The sequence below is a fragment of the Phascolarctos cinereus genome, unplaced genomic scaffold (genome assembly GCF_003287225.1).
Source record: "Phascolarctos cinereus isolate Bilbo 61053 unplaced genomic scaffold, phaCin_HiC Scaffold_1;HRSCAF=81, whole genome shotgun sequence".
NCBI classification, from domain to species: domain Eukaryota; kingdom Metazoa; phylum Chordata; class Mammalia; order Diprotodontia; family Phascolarctidae; genus Phascolarctos; species Phascolarctos cinereus.
Genome location: NW_027555514.1, coordinates 98817962 through 98844315, shown reverse-complemented (window position 1 = coordinate 98844315; position 26354 = coordinate 98817962). Strand labels below are relative to the sequence as shown.

General features: G+C 43.8%; 1 protein-coding gene and 1 long non-coding RNA gene across 2 annotated transcripts in view; one reads left to right on the top strand and one right to left on the bottom strand.

Annotated features, from left to right (window-relative positions):
* The first annotated feature begins 609 nt into the window (after nucleotides 1–609).
* The window catches only part of ARHGEF5 (Rho guanine nucleotide exchange factor 5), a 27495-nt gene continuing 1750 nt past the window's right edge, over nucleotides 610–26354 (top strand). Inside the window, exons 1-12 of the mRNA XM_020998129.2 lie at nucleotides 610–1245; nucleotides 9996–13116; nucleotides 15288–15345; nucleotides 15840–15904; nucleotides 16060–16313; nucleotides 17773–17933; nucleotides 18469–18621; nucleotides 18912–19041; nucleotides 19348–19422; nucleotides 20383–20472; nucleotides 21792–21949; nucleotides 24391–24552. Coding sequence (XP_020853788.1) covers nucleotides 1102–1245; nucleotides 9996–13116; nucleotides 15288–15345; nucleotides 15840–15904; nucleotides 16060–16313; nucleotides 17773–17933; nucleotides 18469–18621; nucleotides 18912–19041; nucleotides 19348–19422; nucleotides 20383–20472; nucleotides 21792–21949; nucleotides 24391–24552 — 4571 coding nt within the window. The 5' untranslated portion in view covers nucleotides 610–1101. The remainder of the gene's footprint in view (nucleotides 1246–9995; nucleotides 13117–15287; nucleotides 15346–15839; nucleotides 15905–16059; nucleotides 16314–17772; nucleotides 17934–18468; nucleotides 18622–18911; nucleotides 19042–19347; nucleotides 19423–20382; nucleotides 20473–21791; nucleotides 21950–24390; nucleotides 24553–26354) is intronic.
* The window catches only part of LOC144456901 (uncharacterized), a 12495-nt gene continuing 10502 nt past the window's right edge, over nucleotides 24362–26354 (bottom strand). The window contains exon 3 of the long non-coding RNA XR_013486114.1: nucleotides 24362–24571. This is a non-coding gene — a long non-coding RNA (uncharacterized LOC144456901). The remainder of the gene's footprint in view (nucleotides 24572–26354) is intronic.

The following is a 26354-nucleotide window of genomic DNA, read 5'->3' as shown; positions in this document are numbered from 1 at the left end:
TGCACTATATAAAAAGGCCAAAAAAAAAAAAGGTCCCTTGCCTGCCCTCAAGGAGCTTACATTCTATCCATTCTATCAGGGCAACAATGTGTACATATAGAGGAATTTCCAGAGTATATGCAAAGTAATCCAAGGTAACTGGGAGAGTAGAGAGACACATAAAAATCTATGGGAAAAGACACTAGGTGTCTGAGACAAAACTCTGCTTCATAGAGAAGTACAATCCAAGGCATAGTCTTAGCATGAAAAGGAAGACAGATAAAAGCAGAAGGCTAACAACCGGGGATATGGAACGACATAGATACTAAGTAACAAACTCTGAGCAAAAGAAACAATACATATATATACATATTTATATGTGTATATATGTGTGATATATATATACACATACACACACATATATATAAAAATATATATATACATATATGTGTATATATGTGCGCGCGCGCACACACACACACACACACACACACACACACACTCCAAAGGCAAAGAGACTCTCTCACCCAGATACGGAGATAGATCGACCCAAAAGCCCGGAAAGGGATACAAATAGAGACATAAAAGAACAATCTCAGCGCAGGGAGAACGTACAGGTAAATGCAGATTGCCATAAAGGCACAGGGAACATACAGATCCGGAGAGTGAGAGACATACCCAGAGAGAGAGAAAATACCCAGAGACAGATAAACCCAGCTCTGTCCTTCTCCTCCTCCCCCCTCAGAGTCCTCTCCCGGCCCCACCTCGGCGTCACTCCAAGCTCGGTCCTCGCTGCCCCGGCCCCCTTACCCCCACCCCTCAGTCCTGTCTTTCCTTGGCGATCTTCTTTCCCAACTTGGTCCACCTTCTTCCCACTTCGCTGGCTTCATCTCCCTACTCAACCCTGCTCGCTCTCAGCCCTACCAGACATCTCCTTCTTTCACTCTCTCCCAGGACAGCCTGCCCCTCCCCTTGCTCCCCGGGCTCCTCTTGGGGCCCCAGTCACTTTCCAGGGCTGACGCCTGGCTCCTCTCACACCAATGAGGCCGCAGCATAGATGGGTCCCGTCCCACCCCCAGGAAGGTGTGTCCCGGGTTGCCTCACCTGAAACTTCCTAGGAGAATGAGATCCCTCCCGCTTTGGGAGGGGAGGGGCAGGCTAGGAGGGTGGGGCGGCTGGGGCCTGAGTCGGGGACTGCCGGCAGGAGCTGGGACCCCAGTGGAGATCTTTCTACCCAGACAGCTCGGACCATGTGACACTGACCAGGTGGGTGCCCTCCTCCTCTTCCCCTTGCCCCCAGCTCAGGCTGAGCTCCAGTGGGGCTTCAGGGGGAAGTGGGGAACGGTGGGGAAAGGAGGCCTTTCCAGCTGGGTCCCTGGGAGCAGACTCCGGAAATGGGGGGCTGGGCAGATAGGCAAAGAGTTTTAGGTGTTTGAGTGAGTCCCTTGGGGAAGGGAAAGGAGGAGGACGGAAAAGAAATGCTCCGGTCCGAGAAAGGTGCTCCAGGGCTCCCAACTCAGAAATGCTGTCCCAACTCCGAGCTCTTAACTCTTCTGCAACCCCAGAAATCAGGGCTCCCACCTGGAATCCTGGGCCGCAGAATCCCTTCCCTAGAGATCAAACCACCATAATAAGGAATCTCTAAAGCACCCTGTCTCCAGAAATATTTATCTCTTTCCCGAATTAACCACACTTGGGGCCTTCTTCCAGATACACACACCCCAAGATCCAGACATACATATGGACACACACATACACAACACACCCTCTCAATAATAAGGATGCTTCATCTAGAAATGAGAGCCTCCCCCCTTAACCTCCCCTCCCCAAATCCAGGTTCTGGAAGCAAGCTCCTCCCAAAATGTACTTCCTCCAAAGCCTTATCTCCAGAAACATAACACAGTCTACTCAGTAGCCCACTTCCAGGAAGACACTTGCTGAGGTAATGAACCTGCCAAAAGTCCAGTACTCTGTCCGCACTTGGCCTTGGATTTTCATTTGCAGATGCATAACTCCTCCTGTCTTCATGAAAGTGAACTCTGGCCAGGGTTAGGTTATCCTGTTGTCCCTGATAAATCGAGAGAAGGAAGAGGAGGAGGAGGTGGTGGTGGTGGTAGTGGGAGGAGGATTTTTGTTCTTGGCTTCCTTCCTCCTTTTCTTCCCTCTGGTGCCTTCTTTTGCAGTCTTAAGTAAGGCCTTATAGGAGGTCGGGGTAGCTATTGTAGTACTCTCCTATGATCTAGGAGATCATAGGATCATAAGATCATAAATTTAGAACTGGAAAGGACATTTGAGACGATGGACTCCAACCCCCTCATTTTACTGTTGAAGAAACTGAGGCATAGAGAGGTTAAATAATTTGCCCAGAGTCAGATGGCTGTTAAGTATCTGAGGCAAGAATTGAACCCAGTTCTTCCTGACTCCAGGTACACCACTCTACCCATTAATTCACACTCTACTTTTAACAAACCCTTTCACTATTTTGCCCCTTCTTCTTCTGTACTAGCCTATATCCCAAACTTCCTGTTAACTCTGTACCTCAAATGTGGAGGAACTTCTGGCCCAGGCCTTAACATGCAACAACTTAGTTAAATCATCTTGAGGGCTCCAAATAGAAATAATCCTTCCTTAAGCCCCGGGAAGTTGTGAGAGAGGATGCTTTGAGGGAGCAGTTCAGCATTGCAAGTATGAAGTGTGCATGAGGATAAAGAGAGGAATGTATATACACAATAGATTCTGGCATAGAAGAGGGATAGATCAGGATGTCCCCAAGATGGGGAAGGATTTGTATTATCAGTGTTTGTGTGTGGATAGGGCTGTGTCAGGATCTGACTGAGGACCAGGCAGGCTGGTTCAGCAGGATTCACCTTCAAGACTTGGACAATGTGGTAAATTCGGGTATATATAGGTGTGCAGATGCACGTGATAGGTCATATACGTGAGATGTTGAGGGGTCTTGTCTCACATAGTGTCGACGGGGTAGATAGAAATTCTACATGTGGTATCTGTTGGGTAGATAATGCCAGCAGTGTCATATGCAGTGACTTATTTAATGAGAGTAGCTGGGGAGCAGTAATATGCATGGTATATAAAATGTCTTTGAGATAAATCAACCAATCAGTCAGCATTCATTATTAAGAGATTAAGAACTATATTCCAATCCCTGTGTAAGCATAAGAAATCAAAGGGGCAAAAAATCCCCTGCCCCAAAAAACTTTGCATTCTAAAGGAAATGACATGTAAATAAATAGGCACCTTTGGCACCCTAGTATTTATAAGGTAATGACCAATGTGACATATAAAGTATGTATGGAATGGAATGAATAATGACAGTTTTACCCTGTTTCAGTGGTGTGGGTAGAGTGTTTTGCTGACTGGGTCTAAGAAGTAGATATGACATGTATAATGTATCTATGATTTGTATAAGGGTTATCATTCTGTTTTCTCTGGGTACTGGGACCATCAATCAGTCAATCACCAACCATTTATAATTAGGACATATAGCCAGAGAGAAGGTATTCTTTTTTTACAGCTGATAAAAGTGCACCCTCTTTTCTTGTAAGTGGGTGTGGTTCCAGAAAATCTGGGTTATATGGTTATTGTCTTCCATTAGAGCCCTATTCTGAAGACTCTCATAAAGACAGGGAAATCATCTGAGCTCTTAAAGACTATACTAGCTAATCACAATTTCTGGAAGGTCCTGTCTAGTTGGAGAAAAGCATTCACTTACAAACTCCAGAACTGGAATCTTTTCAAGTACCATCCCCACTAAGGTCAACGAGATTGATCATTAGAAGTCTGGCCATCAGGGGATTATCCTACACACACACACACACACACACACACACACACACACACACACACACACACACACACGTAATTACTAAGCTATAGAGGATGTATAACCTGTGTTTGTGGAGGGCACACCTGCCCTGGTGAAACAAGTCACCTGGTTGTCTGAAGTATGGCCCCTTTGTCTCTGAGGCATATGGAGACTACATTAAGCACTACAGGGTCTAGATAAAAGCAGTGTTTGCACATGGCAACCATAAGGGGGCTGGCTAATATATTTAATCACTCTTGTTGTCTTTGGTATGAATTTTGTATGTGGTATCTTTGGAAAGGGTCATATCACATTGGTATCTTAAACGTAAGGTAAGAGTCATCATACATGATATAGAGTAAATGGGTACCCGATTACACATGATGTATATGTGGTAGATGGAGGCATATCAACACAAATGTCTATACACTAGATATAAGATAGTTGTTTATAAGGTCAATAGGTGACATGTCACCCATCATCTGTGGGAAACAAACTTTTTTTTCCTAAAATGTAGTATTTTTGGAGTGGATATACTCTATGTTAGGGCCTCTTAAGCTGGGGTCCCCAAACCACTCCCCCACAACCCAGGAGGTCCGTGGATAGATTTCACAGGGGTGGAAGTGGAGGTGGTGGAGAGGGGTAATCGGTAAAGTTGGATGGGAAAAAATACATCATTATTTCAATATAATTGGTTTCCTTTGTAACTATACATACATATATAATTATATATGTATACATATATGTGTGTATATATATATAGGTATAATTTTATGCATTTCTAAACATTTTGAGAAAAGACCCATAGGCTTTGTAGACTGCCAAACAGGTCCATGATGCAAAAAAGGCTGAGACCCAGTTTTGTGGTATCTGCAGGTTAATAGGGATCAAGTTACTTTCATTGTCTTCATGTAGTTATGGGCACAGTGTATATAGAGTGAATGTGTTATAACATATATGGTATCTTTTAAGGTAGAGAAGTAGCCTGCTGTTCCAAGGGTCTTCAAGTACATAAGGAAACACAGTGTTGATGATGTGATTGCAGTTTTGCCATACCAAGTACCTTTGGAATTATTGAAACAACTATCTAGGCGTTATAGAGACCATGTCATAATGTCTTTGGAAAAGGTAGGAAAAGAATCACTACAAGTGCCTTCAGATAGACAGCTTCTAGGGGGTATATAGAGACCATTTCAGAAAATTGGCTTTCAAGTCAGACTACCTGGATTCATACTGTACCTCTGACACTAGCTGTGTAACCCTAGATAAGCCTCAGGACCTCAGTTTCCTAGTATGTTAAATGGGATTGTTGGACTAGATGGCCTCTAACACCTCTTATAGCTCTAAATCTCTGGTATTTACATAATAGAAACAGGTCTTTTTCAGTTCTAATATCTTTTGAATGGATAGAACCTATATAACTCATGGAGTAAATGTATAATTGGACTGGATAAAAGGTAAAGGGCATGTAGCATTTTCTGGTGCTTAGGGTTAGGACAAAATGGCATTAATGGAATGGATAGAGTCCACATGACACACAGGGAACTGGATAACATTGATATAGAACAGACGTGCATGGACTGAATAAGGACTCAATCCTACAGTGTCTTTAGGTAAATTCTGTTCTTTCATATAGCATCTATGGAGTGAATGGGGACTCTGCTACACATGGTGTACCAGAGTGAATATATTTACAAAACCATAGAATTTTCCAGTTGGAAGGGACCTTGACAGCCATCTAGTCCATCAACAAAAAGTATGCCCAATGAGATTCCCTAGAATGGTGGTCATTCAGCCATTACTTAAAATCCCTCCGGTGAAGGGGGAAAAAATCGTCCTCTCTCCCTCTCTCTCCCTTTTTTTTTCCTTTTTGGTGAGGCAATCAGGGTTAAGTGACTTGCCCAGAGTCATACAGCTAGTAAGTGTCAAGTATCTGAGGACGGATTTGAACTCAGGTCCTCCTGATTCCAAGGCCAGAGCTGTATCCGCTGTTCTACCTACCTGCCCCTGAAACCATTATCTCTTGAGGCAGTTCATTCTACCTATAACTAGCTCTAATCATTGGGAAGTTTCCCCTTGTATTAAGCCTGAATTTGACTGCAATTTTCATCCATTGCTTCTGATTGTTCCCTCAAGGGCCAGGTAAAATAAGGCTAATTCCTCTTTGCATGACAGTACTTGAGGCCTCTTGACTATTTTCTTCTCCAAGCTAAATGTCCCCATTTTCTTCACCTGATAAATCATTGGAAGCAGCTAGGTGTTATAATGCAAAGAGTACTGGACTTGGAGTCAAGAATACCTGAGTTTGAATCCTGCTACAGATATTTACTAGGTAGGTGACTGTAGACAAGTCACTGAATTTTCCTGCCTCAGTTTCTTCATCTGTAAAATGGGGATAATAATAGAAACCACTTCCCAGTGTTGTTATGAGGACCAAATGAGATAATAATTATAACGCAATTAGCAGAGTCAGTAAACTCTCTCTCTCTCTTTCTCTCTCTCTCTCCCTCTCCCTCCCTCCCTCCCTCCCTCCCCCCATATATGTATGTATGTATATACGTATATATGTAATATGTTGTTATTGTTATTATTATGTGACCCTGAACACATCACTTAATTTGTCTCCCTCAGTTTCCCCATTTGTAAAATTAGGATAATACTTGTACGTACATCTCAGAGTTCATGTGAGAACAAATGAAGATACTATTTATAAGACACTTTGAAAGCCTTAAAGTGCTATATAAATGATAGCTATTAGCCATCAATCAACAAGCATTTATTAAGTGTCTAGCCTCAGACCCTTGTTAGCTGTGTGACCTTGGGCAAGTCACTTAACTCTGCCTCAGTTTCCTCATCTGTAAAATGAGCCGGGGAAGGAAATGGCAAACCACTCCAGTGCTTTGTCAAGAAAACCCCCCAAATTGGATTGTAAAGATTTGTATACAACTGAAATGATTCAATAACAACTATGTGTCAAGTACTGTTCTAGGTATTGGGCTTATAAATTTAAAAAGTGAGGCAGTACCTTCCCTTAAGATCACATTCTAATGACCTTTTTATGTTATAAACTCAAGGCTCTTCACCAATTTGGTGCCCCCCTTTTGGATGCTCTTCAGCTTATCAGTGCCCTTCATAAACTATTGTCCTCGAGATTGAACACAATGGCCCAGATGTGGTCTAGCCAGAGCAGGGTAGAGTGAGTCTGTTTTCTCTTTATTTTCCATCATTATTCCTCTCTTTCATCAGCCCAAGATCACATTAGCTTTTTTTTTTTTGGCTACCACGTCACAGAGTTTATTCATATTGAGTTTTCAGCCTACCCCCAAACCACAAATATTTTTCAGACCTTTATTAATATAATGCACAGTGTTTGTTTTTGTCTACATTTATCTTATTTTGTCTACGATTATCTGAGTATACATTTTCTCTTCCAACAAAAGGGGAATTTTTTGAGGGCAAGGATTATTTCCTTTTTGTCTTTGAATCACTAATCTAGCACCTCACAGCACCTAAAATACCAAGAATATAGTAAACATTTAATAAATGCTTATTGATTGATTCTCTGATGGGGCAAAAAGAGCCGTATTATGTATAGTAGCCATAAGGCTGACAAAAATCATCAGTCATTATATTCATATTTGAATGGGACAATATTATATAATGGATCTGTAGGATTGACAGGGGTCATGTTCTACCCAGTGTCTGTGAGATCTTCAGGAATGTTTTCCCATCAGAGGTCTGTCTGTCTGTTAACCTGGTAACATGGCCATGCTATCTGTGGTGCTTTAGAATTGGATATGGGACACAAACTTCTGTTTATCTCTAACTGAAACATTGGGTATTCATGCAAACTCTGTACAGTGAGAGGGAGGATGGGCCCTTGTCACTTATACTGGTGGTAATATCTGTTGGATATATAGGGTCCTACCTGATGGGTATGTAGGGTCATGTGTCTGGAAGTCACTCAGGGCCCTGTTACCCTGTACGCATTTGTGTGTAGACGAGACTGTGTCATTTTCTGTGTCTGGTCCTCACTGGGGAGGGAGCAGGCGGACTGGGTAAGCAGGGTTGACTTTCAAGTGTGGGCTAGCCTGAGGAGGATATACAGCCATGTACAACGTGGTATTTAAAACCCCTAGGTCGATCTTTCTCTGGTCAATGATGTGCTCAGTTGGCCCTGCTGCTTGGACTCTCAGTAAAGTCTCCGCTTCCCTGGCTTCCCTAGTCTAAGGTCTTTAGTATATTTGCTAATGGCCTTGGGATTTTGAACTAATAATACTTAGCATTTACATAGCTTGTAAAGGTATTGCAAAGCATTTTACATAGGTTATCTCTTAATGATCCTCTGAACCAACGTCCTGCCTTTCCACCTTTGCTTAGTGTCTTGGACCTTGCTTGAGTGGCTGAGCCTGAGTTATATAAGCAATCCCCTTTCAGCTGTCTGGAGGAAAGTTACAAAGCTTCCCTCAGACAGAATGTCTCCTGTTCTCAAATTTTCTTGTACTTTCTTAGTTGATTCCCTGGTAGAATTTAATCATAGACCTCCTATTTTTGTCTTTGCTCCCCTATATTCAACACAGTGCCTCCTTGCACATAATAGGTGGTTAAATCATGTCTGATAAATTGGATTAAATATTAAGTAGTAAATACCTAGCTATGCCAAATAGTGTATGTGGTTACATGTGTCTTTCATATATGATGCCTGTTGGACAGTTAGGAATGTAAATAGGTAGTGAGTGCTACCTATCCAAGTATATATAATTGTCCATATCATTCATTTAGTCATTGTTCCAACAAGTGTTAATTGAGTCCCTAAAGTATATAAGGCCTTGTACTAGGTTATATTGGTGGGGGGGGAGGCTGGGGGGGGGGGTGGCACATGGCTGAATAAGCCACAGACATAACCCTAAAGGATTCTGCAGTCTTATAAGGGAGTTGATGAGCCTCATCAAGGACACAGGTATACAGATATACAATGACAAGGTAAATAATGATAAATTCCATAAGGAAGAGTTGACTGACATGCTATACGGATTCATAGGAATGATAAATTATTTGTGACTGAGGGGAAAAAATAAGGAAAAGGGTATTTGAGCTGTCTTGAATGGAAGATAGAATTTTGACAGGCAATTGGGGGAGAAAGTCTTAGCTAGGTGGAAGGGATGTTTTGAATAATAATACTGGGACACAAACTTTCAGAGACTGTGCAGAGAGCACACCAGTTTAAGTGAAGCATAGGGTGGTATGGAGTAGCGGGCCAGGTAGGTGAATTGAGACCAGATCACATAAGGCCTTGAGTGCCAGGATAATCAGTTTGGATATTAGGCAGTGAGGGACCGTTGAAGATTCTTAAGTGATAACATAATTGGAGTGGTGCTTTGGATGAGTACTGTTGTAGCTGTGTTTAAAATGAATCACGGAGGGGGTGCAGGTAGGTGGTGCAGTAGATAGAGCTCCAGCCTTGGAGTCAAGAGGAACTGAGTTCAAATCCAGCCTCAGGCACTTGACACTTACTAGTGGTGTGACCCTGGGCAAGTCATTTACCTCCAATTGCCTCACCAAAGGAAAAAAAAATGGATCAGGGGAAGGAGGAGAGAGACTGGATGTAGGAAGACCACTTAGGAGATTATTACAATAATGTAAGCAAGAGGTAAGAAGAGTCTGAAGTAGAGGAATTGCAGGGAGGGAGCAGAATTTGTAGTGGAGAATGAATAGGAGGAAATTAATATGATAGATGTGAATACTTCTATTGTGGGTTGGATGATAAAGGCATACATTGCCAGATAATTTTAGCCTTGAAGAATGACCATTCAAGGAACAGAGAACAGATGTCTCCTTTCTTTCTTCTTTATGGTCCCTATGAAAGGCAGTATTTCATAGGCTGGTTTCAGAGTGAGGAGAATTTGGATTCAAGTGCCACCTCTAACATCTACTGACTCTGTCAGGGACTGACTGGGCAGGTCAGTTAACCTCCTCCCATTGCCAGAGGTAATTCTCCAAGGTTGTAAGTTGCCAGAAGAGTAGCCTCTCTTGCAGTGGTAGAGGGAGTTTCCTGAATTTCTGAATTTCTCTATACAAGTGTAACCTCAGATCCAAAGCAAAATTGATCCAAAAGTCAGATAGTTAAAAGCAGCATAGTCCTTCCCCCAGCTTTGGCTTCTGTTGGAAGATGTTGACCTTTCTTTCTCTTTAGGAATCAGCCCTGATGGAGGCTGAAAGGCCTCCTTGTGATGCTTCTACTCCAGCTACTGCTCTGGAGGAATGCCACACCTTTCCAATGTCTCTCATGAAGAGCAGCTGTATCCCTGGTTCAGAGCCTGAAGCAGCAGAGACAGAGGACCCTGCCTGGGAATGGGCTGAGGATGATGATAGTGTCTTTGGGGCCCAGCAGAGAGATCTGTGTAATCCAAGCCCAACTGAAGAGACACCACCCACTCTTTGCCAGGAGGATTCTCTAGGCTCTTTGGAGCCTGACTATGGAGATGCTGTGACTGCAGAGTCAGGAGTTCAGAGACCTTCAGGGCTAGCATCCCAGGGCCTCCAAGAGGGCCATGTGCCTTTCAACCCCACGGAGAGCTCTGTCTGCCCCACCCTGGTTGCTAGCCTGGACATTGGCCCCATCCCCAATGAAATAAGTAGTGAGATTGGGGTAGAATCTTGGCCAGAGGTCCCTAACCCTCTGAAGGAAACTGAAAGGTCAGAAGCCAGTGAAATGGTGGAGAAAGAAGGCTTTCTTCCTTCCTCTAATGAGGCTAGGTCCTGTTCTCCTCCTGAGGAACCCAACAGTCTGATCTGTCATGCAGGAAAAAGAGCTGCCCGGCAAGAGGGGGAGTCCCAGGCCCAAGAGAGGAAGGAAAATGGAGGGCAAGAAGGGCTGTTACATCAGAGACAAGAGGAGGCCAGGGATCCTGGGAAACGTGGGAAGTGGGAACAGAGGGAACTAGAAGAAGATAAAGGACAAGTTGAATTGGTTCTGGGAAAACAAAGAGAAGGAGAGACATTTAATAGGGAGGTAGAAGATCAGAATCACAGGGAAGGGTACTTAGGAGACAGGGATGTGGAGAAGCAGGGTCTTGGGAAAGTAGGAGAGGAGAAAAATCAAGGAAATGGGCTGGTAGAGGAGCAGGGAAAAGCAGATCATTGTGATAAGGACCAAGAGTTAAGTGGGAAACAGGGGAAGATAGTGGATGAGGGTAAGGAAAAACAGGGAGCTGTAGAGGAGCCGTGGAAGCTAGAGGGAGGTAAGGAAGAACAGGAGAATGTAGCTGGAGAAACACTGGAGGCAGAGGGAATGGCAAGGAGAAATGAGAATGAGGAGATTCAGAAGTATTATGGTTCCTTACCATTGACCCAGATTGTCCCAGGTGCCAATATTTCATGGGGCTCTTTCTCAGGAGACCCTGTTTCCACTGTCATAAAATCTGATACTCAGGAAGGGATAAACACTGAGTCTTCTAGAGTTCACCTCTCCATGTACTCTTCCTGCCCAGACTCCACTCTGAAGCCTGGCCAGGAGTCATCAGGGCCTCTCCAGTCCATCCCTCCTCAAAGTCTCTCTGGAAAGAATTCTGAGAAAGAAGCAGAGCAAAATGGCTGGGAGGAAGAGTATGGTCTAGGAGACAGAGCAATGCCTATCTTGGGGAAGAAGCCAGCACCTCCAAGGCCAATCGCTATAGCTCCTAGAACAGAAGCCTCAACTCCTTTCAGTTCTACCAAGGCGGATCCCAACACAACCACCTCATCAGCTTCCTGCCCCCCTACCTTCTTTCCAATGGGAGGTTCTTCACTCCCATCACATGGGCCAGAATTCTCTAAATCCTTTTCCTTTGACAAAGAATTCTCTTTTCCCCACTGGGACCCTGATGCTGCCTTAAACATTATCCATATACCCTCTCCTGGAGAGGCTCCCTTGGTACCACATGCCAACTCTGACTGGGCCAGCACCCTAAACCTCTCAGAAGCCTCTGAGGAAACCATCCAGTACCATGGGAGTAACTCTGCTCCAAGCTCCTTTGGGGGAGGGCAGCCTCAGTATCTAGCCCAGACTCCAGCTTCCTTCTATCACTCAGAGTTGACTCAGAGACTCTCTGAGCCTGCAGTCCACCATGTTGACATCCCAGGAAGGGAGGAGCAGGCTAGGCTGGAGCCCTCTTCCGACCCTTCCTCCTTGAGCCAACTTCAAGAATTCACCCCATATTTAGAGATGGTTGGTGCTACCGATAGCCAAACTTGGTGTCCACCAAAAAAGGAAGCCTCCATCTCAGATGGACTTATCCATGGCTCTCCTCCTTCTTCATCTGTGGTGGAAATGGGATTACATGAACTGCTGCCCCCCCTCCCACTACGGGAGCGGCACAGTCATCCTCCCCTGGCAGCACAACATAGCAGTCATCATGCCAAGCCCCCTGCCCAAAAACGGTATAGCCATCCTCCCACCTTGGCCTTAGCTTCATTACTACCTGGCTCCCCTGAAAGACCTTCTCTCCCTGTTAAGGCAAGACAGAATAGACCTCTGCCTTCTACCCCCATCACAGACACTTCCCACCATACTCAGACTCCTAGGCTGAGGTACAATAAGCCACTACCTCCCACCCCTATCACACCCCAGCCCTACCACCCTCCCACATCTACCACCCTAAGTAAGAAAAACAAACCTCTTCCTCCTCTTCCCATTTCGGATCCTGACACCAAGCCACCTCCACTGCCCCCAAAGGCTAAGTGGAGAAGCAACAGTACTCACAGGACAGTTGTAGATGTAGGAGATCAGTTGAGGTCAAAACCTGGCTCCTCCAAGGTACCTGGAGGGAACTGGGAAGTCCCTTCTCCTCTTTCTGCTGGACGTACCTCCTGGCCTCCAGCTGTGGACAGGCCAGCAGACACTTTGAACTTTCCTGGCAGGAATAAAAGGGAGATGTCTTCTCCTCTGGCCTTCAGTAACATGACCAACTTCCTTTTGCTGAGTCCTTCCTCCCCGGCTCCTTCCATGACCCAGGCCCCACAGCATTCTATCCTGGGAGGAGTCCAGGCTGAACATGGGCAATCAGAAGGGACTTTGAGGACTTTGAGCAAAGGAGCTCTTCAAGGGGATGGTAACGGGCCCCGGAGGTCAGATCGAGGCATGGTGCGGCAGTCGGGGAAACCCAGTCACCCGCCTTTGGAGAAATCATCCAGCTGGCCACACAGGAAAGATCCTGGGAAATTCTTGGAAGTGAGTGGTGAGCGCTCAGAGAGTCCTGCTGAGGAGCAGAACAAGACCAAGGGATGGAACCGGCAAGGCCTGCGCAAACCATCTGTCTTCCCTGGGGAAACCCTAGGTGAGTAATGCAAAGGCCATCATCCTATATGTTACATCAGTCACAGGAAGTGGATTGAAAGGAGAAGGGGGGCACCGTTTGAAGAAAGAATTGCAGGTCCTATTGAGACCAGCTTCCCTGCCACAGCTTGCTGTCCTCATCTCTTCCTCTTATGCCTTTTTCTCTCATAGCCCCGTGTGCTTTCCCACATGGTTTCTTGTTCTCACATCCCATCCCCCATGGCTTTATGTCTCCCTCGTTCTCTTTTAAAATATCATCCTCAATACCGTTTCTCTACTCTCACATGATCTTTAGCTTCTTCCTTTACTAGCTCCCAACCCACAAATTTGTGCCAATAGCTAATATTTGTAAAGCATTTACTATGTGCCAAGCAGTATGCTAAGTGCTTTACGTTATCTCATATGTCAAGGTGGGTGCTGTATTACAGATGAAGAAGCTGAGGCAAATAGTGGTTAAGTGACTTGCTCAAGGTCACACAAATAGGAAGTGTCTGAGGTTGGATTTTATCTCAAGCCTCCCAGACACTAGGCTGAGCATTTTATCCACCATGCCACTTAGCTTGTCCCCTCTCACCTTACCAGCCCCTCTCCGTAGGGAGGTCCCTGGGCTTGAATTGATCTAATTTTTACACCTTCAATCTTTCTAAAGTGTACTACCAACTCTCACCTTCTCTGATTCTGGCTCAACTGAAGCAGAAATTTCTTCTTCATTTTTCATCCCATTTTCCACTCTGCTACTTGACCAAGTTCTCATGTTAATATAAGCCCAATCCTCCCCTCAACTCCAATCTTTTTTTTTCCCCTCTATAATCCCCAGAGAACAAAGAATATAAACACTCCAGTGATGTTTGGGTGATTGGAATACCTCAGGGACTTCATCTGGGTCAGGTGTATGCTACATTCCATTTTAGGATTGTCTTATCAGCAAAAGCTTCACATAGATACCATCCCCTGTGGTGCTTATACTTGTGTGATTCTGGCCAATGACATATCCAATGTACAGAGCACTTCAGTATTTCCTTAACCTCACAGTAATGCTTTTACTTCTCTCTCCCCTCTTCCTCTCTTTTCCTCTCTCGTGTGCTTCTTAATAATTTACCCTCATCCTAATTCAAATCTCTTTCCTTTTCCATATCCCTCTTCCTTTTCTTCTTCATTCCCTCAGACATGAACATGTGGCTCCTCTGTGCCTGTTTTCTTAATTTTCAGGATTCTATGTTGTCCCTTGAAGAGGAAATTTTTTTTAAGGTGGATTTGCCATCATGATTTATCTTTGAACAGATCTGGATGACTGCTTGTTGGGAATCAAAGAATCTCTGAGTTGGAATAGACCTTAGAAGTCACCTAGTTCAACCTGTAGCTAAATAGGAATCCCCAAAGGGGTGTGTGTGTGTGTGTGTGTGTGTGTGTGTGTGTGTGTGTGTGTGTAGAGGGAGGGACAGAGAGGGTAGGGTGGGAAACTAGGAATCTCCTAGCTCAGTTCAGGCCTGAGCAACAATACCCTTTCAAACATCCCTAAAGAGTGGGCATTCACTCACCACTTGAAGACCTCCAAGAACAGTGAACTCACTACTTTAAAATGTTCCTGTTCCATTTTCATAGAATTCTAAGTGTTAGCTTTCCCTTGTGTTAGAGTGAAATCTGCCTCTCCAGAGCTTCTCATCACTGGTCCTACTACAACCCACTGAAACCAAAACAAACCAAGTTTAATTCCATTTGCATGTGAAACCCTCTGAACACAGCTGTCCTGTCCTCCTTCTTCTACCTTTCTTTCATCTTACTCTCCGCAGTTCCTTCCAGTGAGCCTTTTTTGTACGGTTCTTATGCTTCTCACTTTCGTGGTCCCCCTCCTCTGGATATGTGCCAGCTTGTCAGTTTCCTTCTCAATACGAGTTTTCCCAGAAATAAGCTCAGTACCTCAGAAGAGGTCTGATCAGATCGGAGAGCTGCAGGACTCTCATTGCTTCCTCTGCTTTGTGAATGTCGCAGGTTGAACAATGCATGCTTTGCTTGCTTGAGGTAATTTTGGTGGCCAGGGGTCAGGGTCCTCCCACTGTCCTTCTGCAGTGCCTGTCTCCCTTTCTGGGACTTTCACCTTCGTCCTTGCTCTGTTGTGAAATTGTCCCCCAGAATCCCTGTAACCTAAGTAATTTTCCCCATTTCTATTTCCAGATAGGGAAGGCCCCCCCATGGAAAAACCTCCCTGTCCCTCAGACACGATTGTTCTTCGGTGAGTTCTTTTCAAGGAACCCCTCCCTCCCCCAAACATACACATCTGTGCATCCTTTTTTCTCAGGGTACTGAAGCCTCCTACAGAATCTCAGTTTATGGATAACTAGGGTCCAGAACCTGAAAAAATCCATCCTTCTGGGCCCTCAAAATTCTCAGTGTTCCTATCTACCCAAGGTTGGGGGGAAGGGGTAAATTATTGACATCAGCATTCTAAAGGAAACATTTAAGTGGAGGACACTCCTTGGACTTACAGGTAGGTCTACTTGACCCTTTCCCCCAAGTCCTATTCCTGAACCGTCTCTCTGAAAAATATCCCTTTGGATTTATAGGGGCTTCAGAAATATCCTAAAGAAACCCAGATCTCCTTTTGGCATTTCTCTAGAGCATATGTACCTAGGGGGAGGGCATAAGAGATAGTCAGATATCCCAGCTACCCAGTGAATGTCTCTTCCCAATGATGTCAGCCACCCATTGACCATCTCTGCTTCACAGAGAGAAGAAACCAAGGGAAGTAATGGGTACTGTTGCCAGGCGCTGCTCAAAGTTCATCAATTCTTGTGAGTACTTTGGGACAGAGCAGTGAATCCGGGCTGAAATGAGTATCAGTGGGAGTCAGAGTGGAGAACTCATTGAGAGCCAGTTTAACGGGTTCATTCTAAGTTTTTTTTTTTTTTTTTCTTTTCTTGTTCCTTTCTATCCTCCCTTTCTATAGCCCACCTGCTTTATCAGGAATATAGTGATGTGGCTCTAAACAAAGAGATCCAAAACCAGCAGAGGCTGGACAGCCTGATCGAAGGGTCCAGCCCGGCTTCTCCCCGACAGCCCCGTAGATCTCCAGTCACCCCAGACTCTTATCTTCAGCGCCTCTCCATTGCCTCCAGTGCCTCTTTGTGGCAAGACATCCCCCGCGTCCGCAATAGCACCATGCTGCTGTCCATGACTCACGAGAACCAAAAACTGCAGGAGGTAAGAGAGGGATGGGACAGGGGACAGGGGCTTGGGAGATACAGATTGGCGTCACCCGCCCCACCCTCCACACCCTACCCACTTCAGCAGGATCCCCAGCCATTAGCTCATGGAGAAATCTCTCTGAAGAATTTTAGATTGTATTCAAGCTATTAGCACCTTCCCTTTTCCTCTCCTCTTATATATGCCAACTCATGATCAACCAACCAAAAAGGAAACGTTTATGAAGCACTTACAATATGCTAGGGACTGGGGACGCTAGGGATACAAAGAAATACAAATAGAGACCTCACCCTCAAGCTCATATTTCAATGAGGGAGATGCCATATGAATGAATGAATGAGTAAATAAATGTGTGTGTGTGTGTTTATGAACACATGTGTGTGTGTGTGTGTGTGTATATATATATATATATGTAAATGTATATGTATGTATATGTGTGTGTGTATGTGCAAGTAGCTGGAAAATAACCATGAGAGAAGGCTCTAGCAGCTGAGAAGACTGAGAAAGGTCTGCAGAAGGTGACATTTAAACTGCAGAAGACAGAGATTTTAAGAGGCTGAGTTTGATCTTGGTTTCTGAATTTGCATCGGAGTGGTCACGGAATTGAATCCCTTTGCCTGTCTATATCCCAAATTGCTACTTCCCTGTGGACTAAAGATCCTATTAATTCAATTCAATAAGTATTTATCAAATGGACTTATTGTAGTGCACTGGGCTAATTGTTGGCAAATTATGGTCAGTGCCTTCCTGCGTGGGGCAGAGATAACTAGGTAGCTCAGTGGGTAGGGCACTGGGTTTGGAGTCAGGAAGACCTGAGTTCAAATCCAGTCTCAGACACTTATAGCTGTGTGATCCTGGACAAGTCACTTTCCCCTCTATCTTCCTCAGCTTCCTCCACTGTAACCTAGGGGTAATAATAGCAGTAGCAATGAGAACAATAAAAATACCTCTCAGGGTAGTTGTGAGGATTAAATGACATAATATGTATAAAGCACATAGAACAGTACCTGGCATACTGTAGGTATTTAATAAATAACTTATTCCCTTCCTTCCTTCCTTGTGTCTATCGAGGTAACCCCTGCTCCCAGGATAGGTACATATAATATCATTGAGGTCTTGAGAACAAAGTGACCTTTTTCAAGAGAAGATTTTCCTCTGGGTGCTCTGGGTTTTTACCTTGACTGTATGAGGGACTTTTTAACTGTTTTCAGGTTACCTTCATTTCTGTAGCATTGGGATCATATAGAAGGATATTAAGCCTCTCAAACTTGTACTTGTTGGAAATCAGTCTTAGAGAAAGGAAGTAGACTAAGGGTAGGGGCAAAGGGACTTTCACCAAATCCTATTGGAGTGGTGGAGGCCTTTTCCTTTTCCAGTTCCGTCTTGTCCCCTCTCCGTTGATGGTCTTCTTCCAGCTGCCTTCCATTCTGCTTAGTCCCCTCCCATCTTTCCCCAGGCCAAATTTGAACTTATCATGTCAGAAGCTTCTTATCTGCGAAGTCTTCATGTGGCTGTAGACCATTTCCAGCTCTCATCACAGCTCCGGTCTACACTGTCTAACCAGGAACACCAGTGGCTCTTCTCTCGTCTACAAGATGTGCGGGATGTCAGCACCATGTGAGAATCATCTCCTCCTTCCATTGTTTCCTAGATATTGATGATTTACAAAAGTAATATCCTTCCCGGTTAGCAAGACTTTCCCTATCCTGGCCATAGTCAGAATTTGAGGCTTCAGTAAAGAGATCACTTTTATACAGTGCTTTAAGGTTTACAACAGAAGCATAATTATTATTACACATATTTTACAGATGAGGAACTTGAATTAAATGACTTGGCCAGGGTCATACTGCTGGTAAGTGTTAGAGCCAGCATTTGAACCCAGATGTCTTTTCCCGTTATACCATATATTATACAGTTATACCATACTGAAAGATCAGGATGTCTCCAGAGATAAGAAGAGAGGAGAGCAGAGGTATGAGGCAAATTAAATAGTGGGTTGACCTCCAAGAGATCTGAGGGACTTCCAAGAGATGGAATTAAGCATTTGGAAGAGGGAAATCAGTAGCTTAAGGAATAGCAGGGGTGGGGGAAGTACCCTGACTACTCTGTTCAGACCCAGATTTCTCACAACATCTGGTGGGGGGAACCACAGGTTTCTCTCGGACCTGGAAGAAAATTTCGAGCATGACATCTTTACCTTCCATGTTTGTGATGTGGTCCTGACTCATGCACCTGCTTTCCGGCGTGTCTACCTACCTTACGTCACCAACCAGACTTACCAGGAGCGCACTTTCCAAAGCCTGCTGTGAGACCACTTTCTCTGCCTCATCTTGGCATAATTTCTCCTCACAACCCTATTGAGCCTCCCAATCTCCAAGTAATACCTACTTGTGAATAGCATACCTTGTGCTTACTGTGAGATCCTGACCTTCCAGAAGTTTCTAGGACCTCCAAAATATGCATGTCAATGCCTGTCCATTCCTTCCACATCATATCTCAGTTCCTCCAGGCAGAGTCCATGTCATCCCCATGGTCCTCATTCCTTTGAATATGCCCTATCTGTTTCTTCTACCTAAATTTCTGTGTTAATGACAGGAACAGCAACAGCAATTTCCGGGAGGTCCTGGAAAAGCTAGAAAGTGACCCTATCTGCCAGCGCCTTTCCCTAAAGTCTTTTCTGATACTGCCCTTCCAGCGTATTACCCGCCTCAAACTGCTGCTCCAGGTAATTTGTATTTCCTCTACCCCCTACCTCGACCTCCTTCCAGATCCTCTAATCCTGAAGATCTACCCTTAGGTATTTAGTCTCCTTATTGAGCCTCTTTCAGTGTAGTGGTCACTTATCTCAAACCATTCCAGACTCTGAGAGTGATATAAACCATCTCACGTTTGCCTGTAGTCATATCTGTGCCCCACTTTGTCCTCTCCCAGCTCCTAATCTCTTCCTAGTCCCTCCTTCCTAGTTTCCTTGCCATTTTATCTGTCCTTCCTCCACATCTCTGCTTTGAACTATGGGGTTCCTTTGCCACAGAATATTCTTAAGAGGACACAGCCTGGCTCCCCGGAAGAAGCAGAGGCCACAGAAGCACACCATGCCTTGGAAGAGGTGAGTAGGCCCTAAATTTGCATCCTGCTTTTTTCCACTAATCTCATGGTCTTGATGGCTACTAAAGAGTGGGAAGCTAATAGCCCTTAAGTCCAGTCTGTCCCATGGCTTACAAAGAAAAATGGCCCCTCAGTGTGTCCACTTGCATCTCTTCTTTACCCGTAGAGAACTCTTTGCCAGTCCAGTCCTGTGAATCCAAGGCTGTATAATATATGGTATAATGGGGAAAGACATCTGGGTTCATGAGTGTTCTTTTAAAACACAGTCCAGGGGCAGCTAGGTGGCACAGTGGATAGAGCTCTGGCCTTGAAATCAAGAGGTCCTGAGTTCAAATCCAGTCTCAGACACACAACACACGACACATACTAGCTGTGTGACCCCGGGCAAGTCACTTAACCCCAATTACCCAGCAAAAAAAGCAAAAAACAAAAACACAGTCCAGTTTTCTCTGCCCTGCGTCACCATTCTTTTATTCCGTGAAGCCTCCTCTCCTCACATAACTGTGTGATAGTCTGTCTCTGTCTCTGTCTTTCTCTCTTTCAGACACACACACACACACACACACACACACTCTCTCTCTCTCTCTCTCTCTCTCTCTGTCTCTCTCTCTCTCTCTCTCTCTCTCTCTCTCTCTCTCTCTCTCTCTCTCTCTTTCTCTCTCTCTCTCTCTCATCCCCACATTCTCCCCTTTCAGTAGGCAAGATGGAAAAAAAAGTCTCTCTACCAAAGATATCCTGCGTTGGGGGAATGTGCCTTCATCCCTTTCCTCCAGTCATCCTTTCCTGCTATTTTAAAGAATACAGGAACCTGAGGGCTCAATTTCAGCTCTCTAATGAAAAGCAAGGATTTTGAATTTCTCCAGATTCTGGGACAAAGGAGTTTTTTAGCAGCATAGTCAAAGGCCAAAGTCTGTAATACCTGTAATTCTTCCTGTTTCCCCATCTTTTCCCAACATTCCAGCTCATCCGAGACTGCAATAACAATGTCCAGAGAATGCGACGGACAGAAGAACTGATCTACCTAAGTCAGAAGATTGAGTTTGAGTGCAAAGTGAGTCCCTCCAATCTCTCACGCCACTTCCAGTTCCCAACCCTGACTCTCTGTCTGGCCTTATAGTTTCCAAATGACCTTCTAAGTACCATTCTACTGGCCTCTGACTAGGCTTTAACCTGGCTTAACTCTTTAACCCTCATCTTTAACATTTTTATCCTTCCACAACCCTGTATCCAGTCCTCTCATCTTTAGAATCCTGTCTAACCACTAGTGCATGCCAAAATCCTAAAGTAACTTCTATTCATGAATCCTGGCCTTATATATCCCGCATTCAAACTCAATTCAGGCATGCCTCGTCCCTTTCATCTCCCTTGCTTCAGTATCATGCATATAGTATAGTGGCTTGTAGTAAGGAAGACTTGAGTTCAAATCCTGCCTAATATTTACTAGCTGAGTGACTCTGGACAAGTCACTTAACTTCTGTTAGCCTTAGTTTGCTCATCTGTGAAATGAAGATAACAATAGGATGTACTTTACAGGTTATGAGAACCAGATGAGACTATATGAAGAGTTTTGCAAACCTTGAAGTACTTATGTAAATGTTAGTTGTTGTTATCATTAGCATTATTATTGTTATTATCAAGAGTCTCCTATCTAAAACACTGTTTCAGAAATCCCCTCCACCCAGACCCCTACACAGAACAGATAATTCTTTGTACCCAAATCCTAACCCCTAACCCCTGACACTCTTCACCTTCTATATCTAGTTTGTGCTGTTCCCGACTTTGCTCCAAAATCCTTAGTTATAGCACAAGATAAACTGATTTCCAGAACAGTTTCCAACAAATGTCCTTTTGGTAATGAAATCGCTCATTTCTAATCCTTCAATTCCTAGTAATAAGCAGGCCCCTAATTTTCTTACTCAGGTCTCTAATTTCTCCTTTGGCAAGGGTTAACAGGCTGGCCATATAGTTATATATGATGTATACTTAAGTTATATTTAGTTAAGTAATTTAAGATGAGTATAGTTAAGTTCTTTCTACCTTTCCCCCCAATACCAAACATGGAAACATCCTTTCATACAGGCACACACACACACACACACACACACACACACACACACACACACGCGCGCGCGCGCGCGCGCGCGCGCAAACCTGGGTTCAGTACTCTTCCTAGTTTTTTTGGTTTGTTTTTTTGGAGGAGGGGGAATAATAGAAAGTATAAGAAAGACCCTAGGTGTGTATGAGTGGAGAATGGAGAAGGGAAGTAACATGGTCATTTAGGATAAGCCTAGAGGAAAGAACAGAGAATAGAAGAAGATAGTTGTGGTTCAATTTGTGACAATTCCCTCCCTCTCTGCTCCTTCTACATAGATTTTCCCACTGATCTCACAGTCACGATGGTTGGTGAAGAGTGGGGAGCTAACAGCCCTTGAGTCCAGTGTGTCACCTGGGCTACGGAGGAAACTGGCCACTCGACCTGTCCACTTGCATCTCTTCAATGACTGCCTGTTATTATCACGGCCTCGAGAGTTAGTGATTGGGAGGGAAAATAGGGTGGGAAACTAGGTGGAGGAGCAGAATGGATAACTTTAGTTGGCCTGGGGAGTGGAGAGAGGTAGAGGGGTGGTATATATTCCATGGGGGAGCCTTTTCACTGACCTATTGGAAACTCATGGTGTTGTGGGAAAGCACTGTCATAAAAGAGGGAGGAAATCTAGGGATCAAATAAGCTCCTGTGATGGAGTCAGAATTTAGAGCTGAAATTCAGTAATTAAAACAGAGATCAGAACAGTTATTTGATTGGTTACATCCCCTATTCGATTCGATTGGTTACAGCCCCCTTGGTGGCTCTAGGTATAGCTCAGTGATTTAGTGCCCAAGATTGGAGTTGGGGTTCCCTCCAATTAGCAGCATTTGGGGTCAGCCTTGATCCAAAAGGTCTTGAAGCTGCATTAGTTCTAGAACTCTGAGACTCTAGGATTCTATTTGATGGAGTGAGGGTAACCCAGGAAACTGATTTAGTCCACTGCAAATTTGTTACCTGATCTCCACTGTGTCCTTGCTGTGGCAAGGCAGTCCTTCTACAGCTCCCTAACCAGTTCACTCTCCTGACCATAAAAGCTTTTCAAAACCTTTTCATCCCTCTTCAAACTTTGCATAATTCCTCCCCACTTCCCATGGTCACAGGTTAGAAACATACCTTTCACAAAGAGCTCCCTTTTCTCCCCTGTTGCTCATCTCACATTTAGATACCTTATGCCACTAACTCTTCCTTCACTTCTATTTCATGTGAAGAAGTGAGCCTTCTTGCCAAGACAAACTCCTTCTGCACCAAGAAGTGATCCCATTCTATCCCATTCTCTCTAGGAGATTTCTCCCCTTCATCATCTCTACTCTCTCACTAATCTTCAGTTATTCTGTGTCTATTGGCTGCTTCCCTGTTGCCCACACCCATGTACATGTCTTCACCATCTTCAGAAATGCCTCACTTGATCTGCCCATCCCCTTTAGATATCATCCTTTATCTATCCTCCCTTTTAGGACTAAACTCCTTGAGAAAGACATCTATAATGGGTTTTGTACATTCTTAATTTTCAATCTCTTAACTCTTTGCAACTTTAGCTGTTTGCTATGTGTACAATTTAACTTTTTGCAATGAATGAAACTCCTACAATGTGTACCCGTCCTAACTATCTGACTGCTCCTAAGGCTCCTTTACTGAATCCACTTCCAATTCATGCCCTTTAACTATGGTGTCCCATAGTATTCTGTCCTGTGTCCTCTTCTGTTCTCATTCTATAACATTTCACTTGGTGATCTCATCAGTTACTACGCATTCAATTATCATCTCTCTCATCTATTTGTCTAGCCCTAATGTCTCTCCCAACCTCCAGTCTCACACCTCCAACTACCTATTAGACATCTAGAACTAAGTGGTCTACAGACATATTAAGCTCAACATTCCAAAAGTGAACTTATTATCTGTCCCCTTAAGCCGTCACCTCATTCTAACTTGCTTCTTACTACTGAGTGTACCACCATCCTCACAGTCACCGCTCAAAACCTAGGCATCATCCTCAACTCCCCATTTTCTCTCACCCACCATGTCCTGTCATTTCTACCTTCAGAACATCTCCTGTGTATCATTCCCCTTTGCTTTGACACTGCCATCACCTTGGTGTAGGCCTCTTACCACCTCACACTTGGACTATTGCAATAGCTTTATGTCTTGACTCTCAGCATTTCCACTGAGCATCCCCCATACCTGATATGTTGTTCCTTCTCATCTTCCTCGTCTAGTTTCCCTGGCTTCCTGCAGATCTCAACTTAAGATTCCCTTCTGAAAGAAGCCTTTCATAATTTCCCTTAATGCTAGTGCCTTCTCCTCTGAGACTGCCCCAATCTATCCTGTATATAGCTTTTCGTACATAGTTATTTGCATGTTGTCTCTCCCATTAGACTATGAGCTCCTTGAAAGCAGGGATTCTTTTCTGTTTGTTTTATTTTTTGTTTGTTTTGCCTTTCTTTGTATCCCCCATGATTAGCTAAGTCTATAAAGCAACTGACACATATTAGATCCTTAATAAATGCTAGATAACTGATTGAAACATCAGATTCAGGCCTTAGGTTTTTTCATACTTGGGCCTAAATTTTCAAAATGAGAGGGAAGGATGGTTAAAGTCTGAACCATCTTCTTCAGATCAGGGTTGATTCAGAGCTTATAATGATACCTCAGACCTAACTTCTGGAGTCATTTGACCTGTGGAGTATGATCCCCTGGAAAACCCCCAGGCCAAACTAATCCTGACTCAGATTCCTAGCCAGGAATTTGTGTAGTCAAATGACCGCCATTCTGTGACTCATATAATAATCTGCAGGTTCAGGAAGCTTTGTAGGAGAGGGGCTAAGAATGTAAGTGAGAAAGAATAAAATCTGTGCAATGAGATTGACACTCTTTATTTCTCTACAGGGGCAACCGCTTCCTGGTGTTTGACCATGCCCCTTTTTCATCTGTGCGGGGGGAGAAGTGTGAAATGAAGCTGCATGGACCACACAAGAACCTCTTCCGCCTCTTCCTCCGGCACAACGCACAAGGCACCCAGGCCGAGTTCCTCTTTCGCACGGAGACTCAGTGAGATGGAGATCAGTGACTGGGAGGGAATGAAAGAAGACATTAGTAGGAAGTGGTGATGAGGCAGGGGCCTACCTAAGGAACATTCACAAAGTTGCTTAGATCATTTCATATAAATCTTTCCAAACTTCTCTGTTTCAGTCATAGTCATTGTTTTTTATAGCACAGTAATATTTATTTACTTATGTGTACCACAGTTTGTTTCAGTATTCTTCAATGAGAGGGCACTACCTTGTTTCCATTTTTATATACTACAACATGGACTCTTATGATTATTTTGGTTTCTATAGGACCTTATTTTTCACTGTTGACCTCCTTAGAGTATATGTGAAATCTCTAGGTCAGAGGGTATGACATTTCACTTACTTTCTTTACACAACTCCAACAAAGTTGATTTCCGGCATGGTTGAACCAATTCAGCTCCATCATAGTGCAGTAATGTGCCTGTATTTCCACAACCCCTGCCATATTGACTGCTGCCTTTGTATGCCATCTTTGCCAGTTTGCTGAGTGAAGTGTGAAGTCAAAGATAAGGGTTGTTTTGATATGCATTTCACTTATAAATAATTTGGAGCAGTCTTTCATATGGTTGTTAAATATTTGCCATTACTCTTTTGAGAACTATTCATATTGCAGAATGGCTTTACTCTCAGGGTGTCCACATATGCCGTATACACTCAGTTCCCTTTGGTCAGTGTGGGCTTTCAAAATGGGGATAATAACTCTATTTACTCTTTATGTTGAGTGGAAACTTATAGAAACTGTGGCCTTCTAAGAATACGTTATGTAAACAGGTTATCCAAAGCCAGTATATCTCCTTTGTTTAATGATTTGTTTTTGCTAGAGTCCTTTGGGAATATTAATACAACCAACTCTCAATTAGCCACAATATTACATAGAAATAGTGGCATGGACAATCCAGAAAGCTCAAATTAACTTTCCTAAATGTACTTGAAATGGATCTTTTTGCTGCTATTCTCAAAATCAAATTTTCTGTTTAGATAATAATAGCATTAGTTTGCATTTCCAAGCATATACCAATTCAGCTATAGAAGGAGACTGTCCATAAGCATGCAGAAGGGATAGGGCAAACACTATTAATTAACATTTTCTTTAGTCAACAAGTATTCATTGAGTAGCTATTATGTGTTAGGTACCTCAGGGAAAACAATTATAAATAAAGCATCATTCCCTAAGCCAAGATGGGCATAAAATTAACTCTAGGATGTACTACAAGGGAAGAAGAGAGATTCTTTCCAGTTGGATCATCAGAGGAGCTTTATAGGGTGAGATAGTATCTAAACTGAGCATTAATAGACAAGGTAGAATTTTGACAGCAGAAATGGAAGGGGTGAGGCATTCCAAGTATATGGAAGAGCTTGAGTAAAATCATAGAGGAACAAAATTAGAAATGTATTCAATGATCAGAAGATATTGTAAGTAAGCAGGAGCATAGGATGTATTTAAGGAAATAGTGAGTGATAAGGCTGGAAAAATATGTAATCAACAAAGTTCATAGCCCATGTATGTATAATTGAAAGTCTGACTGCCTTCCGACATTTTCAAATAGAGTTACTTCAGCCAGAAGGAATAATCATAAATGAAGATGGGAATGAAAGCAGGCTGAGCAATTAGGAGCTGACAAATAACATTCTGGCTCAAGTACTTGGCTGACTTCTAACTAAGCAGGTTCCAGAAGGCATTTTTAATAGAAGTTACCCTACATCTTGTAACTAGATAGTCTTCACATTCTCCCAGTGCCCCTTTTATCCATTCTTATCCCTACTATTCTCCTTCTTCAT